The sequence below is a fragment of the Coffea arabica genome, chromosome 6c (genome assembly GCF_036785885.1).
Source record: "Coffea arabica cultivar ET-39 chromosome 6c, Coffea Arabica ET-39 HiFi, whole genome shotgun sequence".
NCBI lineage: Eukaryota > Viridiplantae > Streptophyta > Magnoliopsida > Gentianales > Rubiaceae > Coffea > Coffea arabica.
In genome coordinates, this window is record NC_092320.1 from 9,633,565 (window position 1) to 9,647,858 (window position 14,294).

At 39.3% G+C, this 14,294-nt stretch overlaps 2 protein-coding genes across 2 annotated transcripts; one reads left to right on the forward strand and one right to left on the reverse strand.

Moving 5' to 3' along the window:
- Nucleotides 1-2,479: 2,479 nt before the first annotated feature.
- Nucleotides 2,480-5,166, reverse strand: LOC113691699 (uncharacterized). Its single transcript, XM_027209966.2, has 2 exons — nucleotides 4,988-5,166; nucleotides 2,480-4,827 (listed from the first exon to the last, which is right to left on the reverse strand). Exon 2 carries the CDS (start codon nucleotides 4,824-4,826, stop codon nucleotides 3,210-3,212), a length of 1,617 nt encoding a protein of 538 aa, XP_027065767.1. The 5' UTR covers nucleotide 4,827; nucleotides 4,988-5,166; the 3' UTR covers nucleotides 2,480-3,209.
- Nucleotides 5,167-10,147: 4,981 nt separating this feature from the next.
- Nucleotides 10,148-12,841, forward strand: LOC113694048 (probable 3-hydroxyisobutyrate dehydrogenase-like 1, mitochondrial). The gene is made up of 2 exons (XM_027212905.2): nucleotides 10,148-11,255; nucleotides 12,160-12,841. Exon 1 carries the CDS (start codon nucleotides 10,180-10,182, stop codon nucleotides 11,251-11,253), a length of 1,074 nt encoding a protein of 357 aa, XP_027068706.1. The 5' UTR covers nucleotides 10,148-10,179; the 3' UTR covers nucleotides 11,254-11,255; nucleotides 12,160-12,841.
- Nucleotides 12,842-14,294: the final 1,453 nt, after the last annotated feature.

A 14,294-nucleotide genomic window follows, 5' to 3' on the forward strand; every position in this document is an offset into this window, starting at 1 on the left:
GATTTGAGATTCGTGTGCAATGTAAACCGGTAACGAGTACACGCCTAAGTTACACTAATGGAAAACGCTTAAGTTTGGAAAGTGACAGAGAAGAGGCCTTAAACATAATTATTACTATTAGGGTATCATAGCTCACGGAACTGTTTTCGTGTGGCAGTAGCTTTTAATTTTAAAAGATTGGGTAAGCCAATCTTACACGGATTAGTTTCCTTGATGCGCTTAGCACGTTCTGGATGATGATCTTAGTTGACACCCAGTCGACAAAATTATTTTCTCGACAAAATTACTAGTACTAAATACTAATTCATAAGCTGCTGTGGATGCATCAAGAATGTGCATATGCATTGGACGGTTTTCTGAGAAGTGCTTTTGGGTTTTTTTGGGGGGGCGTCCAGTCCACGATTGTTATTAGGCTGAGGCCCTACGCAGTTCCCATCTGCAAGTCTTCCACCCCGTGTACCTGAGATGCTTCAAGTGATTTGTTTCAAAAAAAATCTAGACGGGTGTATTGTGCATCCGTTTGATCCGGTGATAGTTCAGTCCCCTCCGGATTATCTCTGGACTTCCTTAGGTCCGCCCCCTCTCTCTTAGTGTAGAATAGATTAGATTATACAACTGTTGTCGTCTCCGGAAAAAAAAAAAAAATGTACCTGAGATGCTGAAATCAGATCCCAAACAACGACTCTATTCCAGCTGTTTCCTTACTTGACACTAAAAAACAAAAACAATCGAGTTGTAACTGGTTTTTATTTTTACTTTTCGGAAGCTCGGAGAGATAACAGAATGGTGGATAGAAAAATGTAATTTTAGTTCCCAATATTTAGTCCTTCAAATTTTGATAAAAAGTAAATGTTGTATTCAATATTTAGTGCATGTGCAATTTTGGTCTCTAGTGCTTTGGCAAGAGCAAATCTATACTTCATTTTGTCCAATTTAAAGCAAATTTAAGACATTCGATGAATTTTTTACAATTAGTGACACGTTTAGTCATGCTTCCATTAAATTGAATTTCAAATAACAATGACTAATAACAGACGTATTGACTAATTAACTAGTGAAAAAAAAAAGAAAATTCTAATCTAAAAAACTAAAACTAATTAGAACACCCAATTCATCGATCCACAATATGTTTTCGCTCTCTATCCCAATTGACCCCAAGCTAAAATTTGTAATAGTTAATTTTTTCGATAGATTAACATTTTCTTGATTGATTAGTTAGTTGCTAACATGCCATCGCATGAGTTGTTCTTGTTGTTCAAGGTTACTCATTATTTTGCTTTTTTTTCCCAAAAAAAAAAAGAAGAAGAAGCTTAATTCAACAAACATGTGATTATACCTGACTAATTCCACCAATATTTGAAAAAAAAATGGCTAACTGTTTTAAATATGCTTCAAATTTGCAACATTGGGGGACAATATTTGTTATTGAACTAAAATTGCACCGTGTACCAAAAATATGGAACTAGATTTGTTTTTGCGGAAACTTTAAAGACAAAAATTGCATAAGTGCCAAATATTGAGGACCAAAACTGCATTTGTCCCATAATAAGAACACCATACAACGAAATTACTCTCAATAGGTGGGCATTATTGAAAATCACGAGTAGTCCATAGACTAACGAATTAAGTCACTGAACGGCAGGTCTGAACCATGAGCTTTGTTGACGATGGAAAGTTAGATACAATAGCGAGAAGATCCCAAACATATGCCATGTGCAAAACTGCAACTGCATGTGAGAAGAAAAGACTTCCGCCCTCTTCACTTTCAACCATGGTCGTTGTAATGCATGAGTTTACGTGGTATTGATGCAACTCACAGGAGTCTGGTCTATAAGCAAATAAGTGACACCCTGAAGTAGTATAAACTGCAATGAAATGAATCCACTTACAACCTGATCATGTTATGTCACGCTGCAAACAGCTCTGCATGACAACAGAAAAGGATGTAGGCAGACACCAAGATAATGTTCATCAAAATATCATCAAAGTTGAAAGGCATTTACGATTCTGTTCATCAATTTTGGTACCACAAGCATAAAATCCAATTCACCTGTAAGGATGTTATAGCCACAAAACATGCAAGAATAGCATGGAACGTCCATAATTACCCTAAAACATTCCCCGAGTCCCCTCTATCACTCAAAAGAAGGTCGAAGCAGAATGGAGCTTGGGGCTAAGGGAGCAATACGAGAAGGGTGCTACAGAGAAATGTCATAGCTTCTTTCAAGCCTTTCGAAGACCTTTGGGAGTGAGAAAGAGTAGGGCAGGCAAATTTCCCAAACCCATAAGATCCTCAATCCCTATCCGAAGTCCTAAGTTGGCCAAGTAATCATCACACGAATTTCAAGATCCTGTCTTATGTTGGTATTATTTCACCATTGCCACTCTACCTGTACTTAAATAACAAATATATGTACTAATGAGATAATGAATTTAACAAGGCAGTTCAACCACGGGTTTTAAATGGTCTAACAAATAGTTTAAACAGAAAATGGCATCAATTACGTAATATAAGAACAGTATTGTTATCAAAAGCTAACAAGCTGAGTACTGATTCTTTTTTTCTTTTTTTTTTAAGCTTTTCCTTGGGTCAGGAGGGCAAAGCTCAATCTACGGATTACAATTAACTATGGCAGGTGTAGAGGTGTAGTAACACCCACACTAAAATCTGATATCCAAGCGCACAGATTCTCAGGTGTACCGATGTGGTTTTTGGCAAAATATCGGTTTGAAGATGTAGACCTTTCTATATGAATAGCAGCAGCTAAGGGAACCCTTGTACTAGAGTTCTATCTACTATCTAAAAAAGGAAGAAGAAATAGCGAATAAAAACCGTGTCAGCACCATTCTAGGAACAGTATAGAAATCTGCAGATTGTCTCCATTCTGTTGTTATCCCCAACTCATGATCTCATTATCTTTGATGCGCTGGCTTGTTTATACATTCTATCATCACACACATATTGGTGCTGAAGCTCTGTAGGCGATAATAGACTAGAATAATGAAGCCAACTCCAATAAGAAGGACTAAGTACACCCGTATATCATCCAGATAACAGCATCTTTAACAAATGGTCATTTCATGTATCAAGAAATTAAAACAAAACTGGGACATGTATGCACTCCATGAACTCCAAGAGAAACGAGTCGACCTTTTCTAAATTATCCGATGACAGGTTCACATGAACTTCCACAAAAATGAGAACCACATCAACTCTCTCCCTTGGGGCCATTGTCACTGCATTTGACTCCACTCAAGTGGTGAAGAAGCACACCTGCCGCAACACTTACATTCAAGCTCTCCACAGCCATAAAGGACCTGAACTCTTTACCTGAAACCCCATGATCCACCTCAGATCTTTCCATCTCTTCGTCTTCACCAGCAATTACATCCATGGGAATGTTTCCAGGAATCCTAATCAATTCAGTGCATGATCTCTCTACCAAGGGCCTCAAACCAGTGCCCTCACTGCCTAAAACAAGAATTGTGGGAGCACCAGGTACAACCTCATTCAAAGGAACAGCTCTAGAAGAAACTGAGCCCCCAAGAACCCGCCAACCATTTTGAGCTGAAGAAGACAAGAACTGCATCATGTTCTTACAAGATCTGAGCTCCATTAACTCAAGTGAACCAGCACTTGCTTTGCTGACAACCCCACTCAGAGGAGCAGAGTTCTTAGCACATAAAACCACCCCTGAGGCACCAAAGAAATAAGCAGAACGAATAATGGCGCCCAAATTCTGAGGATCAGTAACCTCATCCAATGCGACCCAAAGAGGGCCGCTCTCCCCCTCAACTGAAACTGGTTCTAATTCCTTGATCCTGACCATCTCTAACGGTGAAGCATCCAAGACCATTCCCTGATGCGGCCTGTTATCAACAACCATATTCAGATCATGTTTGGATATCTGCTTTTTGTTCAACCCAATATTCTCTGCCATCCTTAACACTTTCTCAAACCCTTTCTTATCCTTCTTCTTCCTGTTATTTCCACTAAGATCAATCCCTTCTTGAACATACAAAGCATAAAATTCTCTTCTTCCAGCAGATAATGCAGCTAATATTGGACCAACTCCATATATCCCCTCGCCAACAATCGTTGGCACTGTGGATTCGGTAGCATCTTTCCATGTTTTCCTACCCCAAATTTCCTGCTTATTCCACTTCTTAAATTCTGGTTTATCTGAACCTAGTTTCGCTGCAACAATTCTATTGTATTGATTCTTTATTTTATCCCATCTTGGATCATCAATATCCTCAGCCTCAGCTTCTTCTTCTCCATCCTCTTCTTCAATACTTTCATATTTGCCCCTGTAGTTGTGCTGGCCACCCTCCCAACCCCGAAAAGCCCTATCTTTTGCGGCAGTTCCACCACCTTTTAGGAACTTGTTTGCTGACTCCTCCCATGAAGAAGTGCTGGTTTTCGACACATCCATTTTCTCAGGCCTCCTTGTATCTTTAGCCCTTGATTTAACTAACCAAGGAAGATTCTTGTCATTGCGTTGAGCGACTTTCTGAGAATCTGAACTCGAAAAACTTCTAGCCCCATTAACCAATTGGAAATTCCCCGAATCCCTTGAAGCATTCTTAAACGAAGTCCCACTTGCAAAGCCCTTAGCTATTTTACCTTCTTGAAAAAGGGTTTTACGGCGGAGCTGAACTAAGCAATTTCTGTATCTTAAAAATTTGAAATTTTTATTGGTCATTTGATTCACCAAACACGAGAAAGTCCTAGAATTCACTTCAGAAGTATACCCCAGCAGCATTGGATTATATCCGTACCCAAGTAGACATTGAGGTTTAGAGGTATGAATTTGCCTTAACATCCTGCAAAGCCGTATATTTTCCTTAAAGGAGCTAAACGAATTGCAATGTACAACAGATTGACCTTGCGAACACTATCCAGTTATGCTTGAGATAATAAATTAGAAGGCTCCTTAATACGAAGTAAAGAAGCAGGAAACTTAGAGCACAACAACCCGTTTACCTTAGATCTGCTTGGGGCGAGTAAACATTTATGAATAACAAATTCAGGCCAAGAGTTGTTGTCTTCCTGACCGGTCACTCCCTCAGTCACTCTCCTCCGGTCCGGAAAGCTGTAGGACTAGGGGAGGAGTTCTGTAGCGGGCGCGGAGGATAACGAAAGAATAAGAAGAGGGCCGAAGGTCTGTGAGGTCTAGCATGAGCAACGGCGTCGCTTGGTATATAAGTTATTTGAGGAAAAATGCAATTTAAGTCCTCACAGTTTGTTGTGTCAGGCAAATTGGTCCCCAATATGTTGAACAATAGGTATATAATTCCCAAATTATTTATTTGAGCTAAGTTCCTGATTAAATAAATGTAATCTCCTCTATATTTAATTTGAGCCAAACGGGCAAGTTGCTCTATAAATTTGCTAAAAGTTGTAGTAAGAAATCTTACAAAATAGTATAAGAGTGTAAAATAAGTGTCTTATACATTTTTTTTACTATGTAATAGATTTTAAAACATAAAAAACAACATAAATTTCACAACCTATAAAGCTATTGCTAGATAATTTGTTGCCTGTAAAAAAATTCTACAAATAATAATTAACAATCATGTATGTTAAATTACTAAATCAATCTAGTAATAAGTATGGAAAAATAATCCCTAAGCATGATTTATTCTGCTGATTCAATTGGTGAAATTTGTGATTTGTCTTCATTTGGTCAAAAATTGAATGCTTTCCACTTGTTTTTATTCATTTTGGAGTCTTAACTTATGAAGTTTATACAGACTTTTCATAAACACTAAGAAACGTATGTATGCCTTGTACTTTCATAAATTTTCTTAAATTTCTATGTAGCAACAGGGACCATTTGGGAAATTTTCAGAAACGTATTTGTTGAAGGAGAAATATTATAAACCGAAAGGGTAGAAGAGTAAACAGGTTACATTTTGTTGGGTCTAAACTTTTAGAACCAATTCAATTCGCAGCCCGACCGTTGAAAATTAAAAATGCATAAGATTTGTAAGCACTATCAGTTCAGCTCACAAAATGACAAAAATGGATAAGATTTGTAAGCATTACTTTCATCCCCTCACGTATTTTATTTTATTACAGTAAATTTTATATACACTAACAATATATATTATATTTACACAGTGCATATTGATATAATTTTGTTTAGACATACAAATTAAAACGGATGTGATATGGGATTCAGAAACATTTCATTGTTCATGAAAATGGTTTGGCGACTAAGGTTCAATACCGCATGAGACATGAGTCAAAGCAGGGCCTCCATGCATGGATACTTGGTAAAATTATATGAGATACTTAGCTATAATACTTACTTGCATGTCTCGATGTTTTATTATTTTCTTATATTCAGAGCATTCCACTCCTTTTACCTTCATAATATTTGTCGTCACTTCTTCTTTTGTCATGCAATCAAATATAAGCCCATTTGGATTGTTATTTTTTGAAAATTTTATTAAAAAAAATATACTATAACGATTTAATATATATATAAAGTAATAATAATAAAATAATTAAAAAATGCGTTCAAAAAAAAATAATTTTTTTGAGAAAAAAAATAACAATTCGAGCAAGTTTGCAGACACCATATCATATGTGTGCCTTTTCCACAATAGTACACTATTCCCATTCTCAGTTCTAGTAGACCAGCGTGGAGTTACCTTAATTGATGAAGACAACCACACCTGCTTTCATAACACGATTCCTTCTTCATTTTACTGCAAAATAAACACCACGCTAAATCCCTCTCTGACGCCACTAAATCCATTGCTTCTCTTGGGTTGATCTCAGACAAGAGCAGATTAAAGAGGCCAATCGATAGGGAGGCCTTGGAGGGGAAGGGAAACAGATGGCATTCTCATTCTTGCATTTGCATTGTTGAGCATGCTTAGAAAACCTGTGGTATACACTGATGGTGATATAACTGATGTACCTACTACTGGCCAACTTGTTGCTCCTTTTTTTTTTTTTTCCTTTTGGTTTTGCCTGGACTAGCACGACTCATTTTTGGCTCCTTTGATTTGGCCGCGTGAAATTGTACATGCTTCTTCATCTGATTTTAATTCCTTATTATTTATAATCAATAGAATGTTTTTTCATTAATTACAAACTAAAACGAAGTACGTGCCAACTTGGTAAGTATTCTTGCTTCAAGGTTGCATCAACTGAGGCTATTCATTCGGTTGAAGTATTGAGTTCTGTGGTTAATAAGTTGTTAGATTGAAGAAGAGTATTTGGAGAATTTGTGTGCTCTGGATAGGAAATTATTTGAAGAAAAATATTTAGAATGATACCGTAACACTTATTGTGATGACGTGAAGTAAGTGAATGAAAAAATGTAGTTAAAAATTATGTTTATTATGCAAGTTAAATAATATTTACTTTTTTTTCCTTCAAATCATATTTATACAAATAGAAATTTTTTCATCAACTAAGTCCGTATGATTGGCATAGAATTTTCCAAGAACGAATCAAAAACATACATGTATTTCAGTATGAAGTGCATCAATCATCATCAGAATATAAAGGTCCCTGTTGAAGTACGATGCAGGAATGGTTATAAAATCCCACCGTTGTTTAAAATCATACTGTCAAATGTTTTTGGTTGTATCGCTTGTGCTTCTAACACGTCTAGTTGGTTACACATTTCTGGGATGCTCATAGACAGGAGTTAAAAACTATTCGGCGTAAAGGTTGGCTATAATTCAAATTATTTTAATTTTTACATCCCGGACCCAAATTTTTTTAAGTAATTAAAAAATACAAAGGACATATTAATCTTAAATTGTAATGTATCGTTTTGTTTTAATTACAATCTCTTATATTTCATTATGATCACTTTGAACACATTGTCATTAATTTGTAGGATATTTTGGCACTACTAATTTTGCTAACATAATTATTGTCATTAATTAGATTTAAATTATTAAAACTTGAAAATTTAAGATATGGAGCGTTCAAAATTGAGAATTTAAAGTACAAAGGATCCGAAAGTTCACGGCGCAAAGTACAAAATATGGTACGAACAAGTTCACGGATGCAAAGTGAAGTTAATCTTTTTTTTTTTTTTGTCAGTAACGATACATTTGTATAACCTACTCTATTCTAATTTAGAGGGAGAGCGATCCTAAGGAGGCTGTTATAGGGGGAGCCTAAGGAAGTGCTATGGCACAACCCTTAGATTTTTTTCGCTGCTGATGAGGTTTGAACCCTCATCAATAGCTCAAGAAGGGACTGAAGTCCCTCCTGATAGGCAATGATTGGCCCAGTGGTTGGAAAGTGAAGTTAATCCAAAGGCCACAAAAGAATTTCCAAGGGAAAAGGACACCGAAATTGGCCTGCGTAGCTAGAAAGAAAATGCCCTGAAAGCAAATTATTTTAAAAAAAAAAAAGATGCAAAGATTACAAGAACCGTTCAAATTCCGGAGGTAGCAGAATTAAGTTGCATGCTCAAACAAAACTTCGGACCATAAGGAACCCACCAAGGTTTTTAAGAAATAAGTTGTTTCTCACCTTTGGCAAGAGGTTCGAAGTCTTATCTAATCCTCGTAAAAAAGTTGTTTCTCACGAGAAGAGATGATGAAGAGGATAGAGGTTATTTGTTTGAGTTATAGGGTTTTTTCCATTGATAAATTGTAATTTTGGTTAAAGAGTTTTTATTTTTCTTAGTTTTGGTTATATTGATTAAAGAAATTAAGGGCCTGTTTGGAAGTGGGTTTTTTGACCAAGTTTTTTACCTACTAGTTTTTTAACAACTTTTGCTACAGGAACCCCAAAAAACTTCTCAAAACTTTTTACCTACACATTTCAAAAATACACAAAAAACTTTCCATTCAACTTTTTTTCTTTTTACTCCACCACCCAACCCACCACATCGTCCGCTGCCGGCCACCACCTCCACCATCACTTCCGGCGCCGGTTACTATTCCGGCGGTCAGTTCCGGCAATACACAATTTTTTTTTCTCTCCCTCCCCCCTCCCCTCTGCCTCCCCCGCCCTCTTCCCCCTCCCCCTTTCGGGCAGTTTTTAAATCCTTCATTTTCAAACACAAAAAATGAACATAAAACCCCAAGAACCGAACAAGCAAAATCATAGCCCAGAAAAGCCAAAAAAAAGGGAAAAAAAGTGCAGAATGGAGGAATTGGACATCAAATTCAACGTGATGGTTTCCTTATTCAACTGGATGCAGAAAAGCAAATCCTCCACGACGAAGCATTGCCAGTTCTGCAAATTCCTCGATGCTTTCTGCCGGAAATCGCGGGACTATTTCAGTGCCATCCGCGGGGTGGCGGGGGGAGGGGGTTGCGCTGGGGAAAGGGCAGAGGGTGGCAGGGGAGGAGGTCGCGCAGGGGAGGTGGCGGGAGAAGCTGGGGAAAGGGCAGGGGTGCCAGGAGAAGCTGGGGAAAAGGCAGGGGTGCGCGGGGGGAGGGGGTTGCTCTGGCAGAGGAAAGGGCAGGGGGTGGCGGGGGGAGGGGGAGTGGCGGGAGAAGCTGGGGAAAGGGCGGGGGGTGGCGGGAGAAGTTGGGGAAAAGGCAGGAAGTGCGCAGGGGGAGGGGGTCGCTCTGGCAGAGGAAAGGGCAGGGGGTGGCGCGGGGGAGGGCGTCGTGGTGGCAGAGGGGGAAGGGGCACAGGGGGTGGCGGGAGTAGAAGGGGAAAGGGAGGAGAGAGGTGGCGGGTGTGAGTGCTGCTGGGAGGTAACGGGGAGGAAAGAAAGAAAGAAGAAGAAGAAAAAGGAAGAAGAAAAAGAAGAGAGGAAAAAAAAAAGAAAAAGGAAAGAAAGAAAAAGAAAAAGAAAGAGAAGGAGAAAAAGAAAGAAAAAAAAAAGAAAAGGAAAAAAAAGTTTTTCACTCTACAAAAACTTCTACAAAAAAAAATTTCACCTAACAAAAACTTCTACAAAATTTTTTCAAAAAATTCTACAGTGCACTACAGTAAAGTTTTAGACAAACTCCCAAAAAACTCAGGTTCCAAACAGGCCCTAAGTTTCTTTGTCCGGTTAATCGATTAATTAACTTAATATAGTCTGAGTTGGGTTGTTCGAGAGGTTGGTTTATTAAGGAATACTTGGCTAGATTCTGATGAGTGGAACAGGATGTGAGACAGGACGTGGCACAGAAGATCCGTTGCGAAATTACAACTTTATCAGATAAACTTTATATTTCATATGAGTCAAAAACATGCGACCGTGGTCACTTTTCTCCCCACTCTACAGTCACTGCCGTCGCAGCTCCTCCTACGTATTTGCCGCCATCTCCACCCGGACCACCACTATCACCACCCATTTCCACCGCACCATGGCCACAACAGCCTCCGAGCCGACAAGCCCATCCAACACCCGTCTAGGTTGGATTGGAACTGGAGTCATGGGCCTCTCCATGTGCTCCCACCTAATCAACGCCGGCTACAATCTCACCATCTTCACCCGAACCCCCTCCAAGGCCCAACCCCTCCTCTCTCTGGGTGCCCACTGGGCCGACTCCCCCAAAACTGTCGCCTCCCAATCCGACGTCGTCTTCTCCATCGTCGGTTACCCATCCGACGTCCGCCACGTTATCCTCCACCCATCCACAGGCGCTCTCTCCGGTTTACGCCCCGGAGGTATCATCGTTGACATGACCACCTCGGATCCCTCACTCGCCGTTGAAATACACTCGGCAGCCACCTCTGCCGGCTGTTCCGCCGTTGACGCCCCAGTATCCGGCGGCGATCGTGGCGCCCGCAACGCCACGCTCTCTATCTTCACAGGCGGGGACGGACCTATCATCGAAAAACTAAAACCCATTTTCGCCCTCCTCGGAAGAGTTTATTACATGGGTGCTCCAGGAAAGGGGCAATTCACGAAACTGGCAAACCAGATAACCATAGCTTCAACAATGGTGGGGCTTTGTGAAGGTTTAATATATGCCCACAAGGCTGGTTTGGACCTAGAGTTGTACTTGAGTGCGATATCTACAGGCGCGGCTGGATCCAAGTCGTTGGATTTGTATGGGAGTAGGATTTTGAAAAGGGATTTCGATGCCGGATTTTTTGTGAATCATTTCGTGAAGGATTTGGGGATATGCTTGAGGGAATGTCAGAATATGAATTTGGCATTGCCGGGTTTGGCACTGGCTCAGCAGCTTTATCTTTCGCTTAAGGCTTATGGTGAGGGGGATTTGGGCACCCAGGCGCTTGTTTTGGCGCTTGAAAGGCTCAACAACGTTTCACTCGATTCTGCTGGTGGTGCTGCTGGTTCAGGGAATAAAACATGAAGGTAGGGATTGGTAAAGTTTTGATTTTGAGGATGGAAATATAAATGTTATTACACTTCTTTTTGTTCACATTTTCGTTGTGTTGGAAACTTCGATATGGATCATAATTCTGGTAAAAAGCATGATTAATCCGAGTTATTTAACTCTGTGCTTTTTCCAAAGAAGATCGCGACTCCAATGTAGTCTGTTATGTGGGTTGGGTTCAATTAGACAACTGTAGACACTTTACACATTAACACACAAACCGTGTGTCAGTCATTGCACTAGAAGTTGTGTTTTTGCATGTTGTTGTTGTTGTTGTTCCAATGTCTACATTCGTTATTTTAGTTTTTGCGTCTATTGTGTCAGTGCACACACTTGGTGCAGATGCCCTCGATCTGTGTTATGTTTTTCTTTGTAGTCTAGTGAGAGTTTAAGAAAAAATTGTTTTCGTTGGGGGGCTTGGTTGGATTATTCTTGCAAATCTAGTGAACTCAAAATTGGATATGCAGTCCTTACCTTGCATGTAATCCTATGGGGAGCTGAAAGTGGACTGTTGGCATACTACGTTGGTTGGAAAAAAAAAAATCTAAGAACTCCAATAAGGATCAAGGAAACCATGGGCATCTTATCTGCTAATAAAAATGAAGATATGGCTCTGCTCTTGTTTGCTCATGACGTGTGACGCGGGAGTTGTTAAATTAACCTAGCTCTTAAACCGCTTTGTGTTAAATCCTTATCCTTGTTTCAGTCGCCTCTTTTATTGAAGGTTACTGGGGTTACTTTTTTGCATGTTGAATATGTTAGGCAGCCTGGGGGACTGGGTCTGAGTAATTCAGAATGACCTGTAAGTTTACTTTGAGCTCGCTCGTTGTATGCTGCTGCTTTTCCACGTTTGAAAGATTTTACTGTATCCTATGTATGCAGATTGAGGCAATGAAGGAACTTGGATTGGGTTGGATCAGTGGGATACTTCTTGTGTATGGCTCTGATTATGTGTTCTCCTAATTTAAAAGTGAACAGGGTTCTTGTTGTTCAGGTAGAAGTTCTCAGCTTGGAATTAGGTTAAAAGCAGGGGAAGTTCAATGCATGTAAGGCAACATTTGCACAACCCTGAGGAATAGTGGAAGCAAAAGAAAATTAGGCATCCTTGTGCATGTAAACCATGGATTTCTTGTTCAGGCAGTTTGTCATGGGAGTGTTGTTTCAATTATTAGCATAACTGCGGCGAATCATTAGTAAGAGGTTCGCAAACTTAGAAGATTGATTGTAGACTATCCTACACTGATGCTACTGACCATGACACGATGAATTTCTGGTCCTACTGAATGACCGAGCTGTGGTAAACATGTTGCAGAAGAAACTACTTGTTCATTAATTTTTTTTTGATGCCAAAAATAAAAGGGTTTATGCAGTTAATTTGTATGAGATTTTATCTCACTCGTAAATGACTTATCTGTCCGGTAAAGAGAGATAAAATGGTATAGACATTGTCAGGTAAGAATGCAATGGCCTTTGATCTTTATGTAAAAGTGGGATGAATTAGATCCTTTTTAGACGTTTTTGATTGAGAAAATATTGAATGTGATGCTTTTGAATTGTTTAACAATTATCATTGGTAGTGTATGGGAGTGGTTAGTTTTCTTGGGTTGTTGATATGAACCATGGATGTTCGACAAGTGCATTCCTTTATCATTGGTAGCGTATTGAATTTCTTACATGTCTGAATATGTGGCAAAGATATTGAGGTCATTATCATCACGATAGAGTTTCCTTCAATCGGGATGGGAGGAGGCGAGATGTTGACTAGAAACCATTGGGCCTGATTCAATGATGAAGGAGAGTCTATTTAAAACTTTTCCGTATGTTGGATTGGCGTACACTAATTTAAAACTCTTCCGTACGAGCTAGATTGATGTTCTAAATTCCGCCCAGTGCATCACAGAATCATAGCAGTGCTTTCTTGTTCTTAATAAATTCAAAAGGTGCAACGGTGCACTTGTTTGATCTGAAAGTTCACCACTCAATTCCCATAAAAGCTCCTTTGAACTCTCTCTCCCCTCCCCTCCCCCCCCCCCCTCTGTAGTCTAGGAGCGGCGTAGATTAGCACCGGCGGGGGTAGATATTGTTTCCATTGTGAAGGAAAAAGAGAGCGACAGATAGAGAAGTTGACTAGTCTATGAGCAGCATCTAGAAAAGAGAGAGGGAAGTTGACTAGTCTTTGGGCATCTAGAAGACTAGAAACAATTACCTGGCAGACGGGTTGAATTAAGCGACAATATATATATATATATATATATAATTAATTTTATATATACTGTCAATCAATATATATATTATCATCATATTTAAATTTAAAATTCTTGAAAAAGATATATTTTGCCCTTTTTCTTTTGATGCCGTATATATATATATAATGGATGAGGAGGCAAATGACATGCAATTCCCAAGTAAGTAAATGTTCTGCCGTGTTAGTCACTTACTAAGGGACTATTTTGTGCAGACTTATTGGAAAAAAAAAAAAAGAAGAAAAGAGGGAGTTTTTGGAAAGTGGGAATGAGAGGAGCCTTCTTGCACGGCTACTCTCATCTCATGGGCCGTCACTGGATATGATTGCTTGCGGATTATTAGTAGTACTAATGTGTTGCGGGGTTTGGTCGGTCTAATGAATGAACGAATAATATTCCCGTGTGGTGTGGTGTGGTGTGGTGTAAGGTCAAAGTTGTTGTTGGTCTTTGGCAGCACTTTGTTAGGGTCTCCAGTCAACAAAGGCGTTCTCTTCTCTCCAGTCCCCTCTCCCCCGTTTTGGTCAAACCTTTTTTTTTTCCTTATTGCTGCTAATCTGAAATCCGGTTGAGAGTGGTTTGGTGGTTGTGTCGATATTCCTGGTTTTTTTTTTAAAAAAATAAAATATTGCTGGTCGTTCTCACAATAGCTCATGGCTTTTACCAGGGCTAGCGTCAGAGTCTCTGTAGTACCCTCTGCCTCTGCCTGTTCTGGTTGCAAATTTCTTTTTTCTAGAAAACAATAATAATAATATATACGTACAATATTATTATTAT

Excerpts from the sequence above, each read along its gene's own strand:
- LOC113691699 (XM_027209966.2), bottom strand. The coding sequence starts at position 4,826 with ATGTTAAGGCAAATTCATACCTCTAAACCTCAATGTCTACTTGGGTAC.
- LOC113694048 (XM_027212905.2), top strand. The coding sequence starts at position 10,180 with ATGCGACCGTGGTCACTTTTCTCCCCACTCTACAGTCACTGCCGTCGC.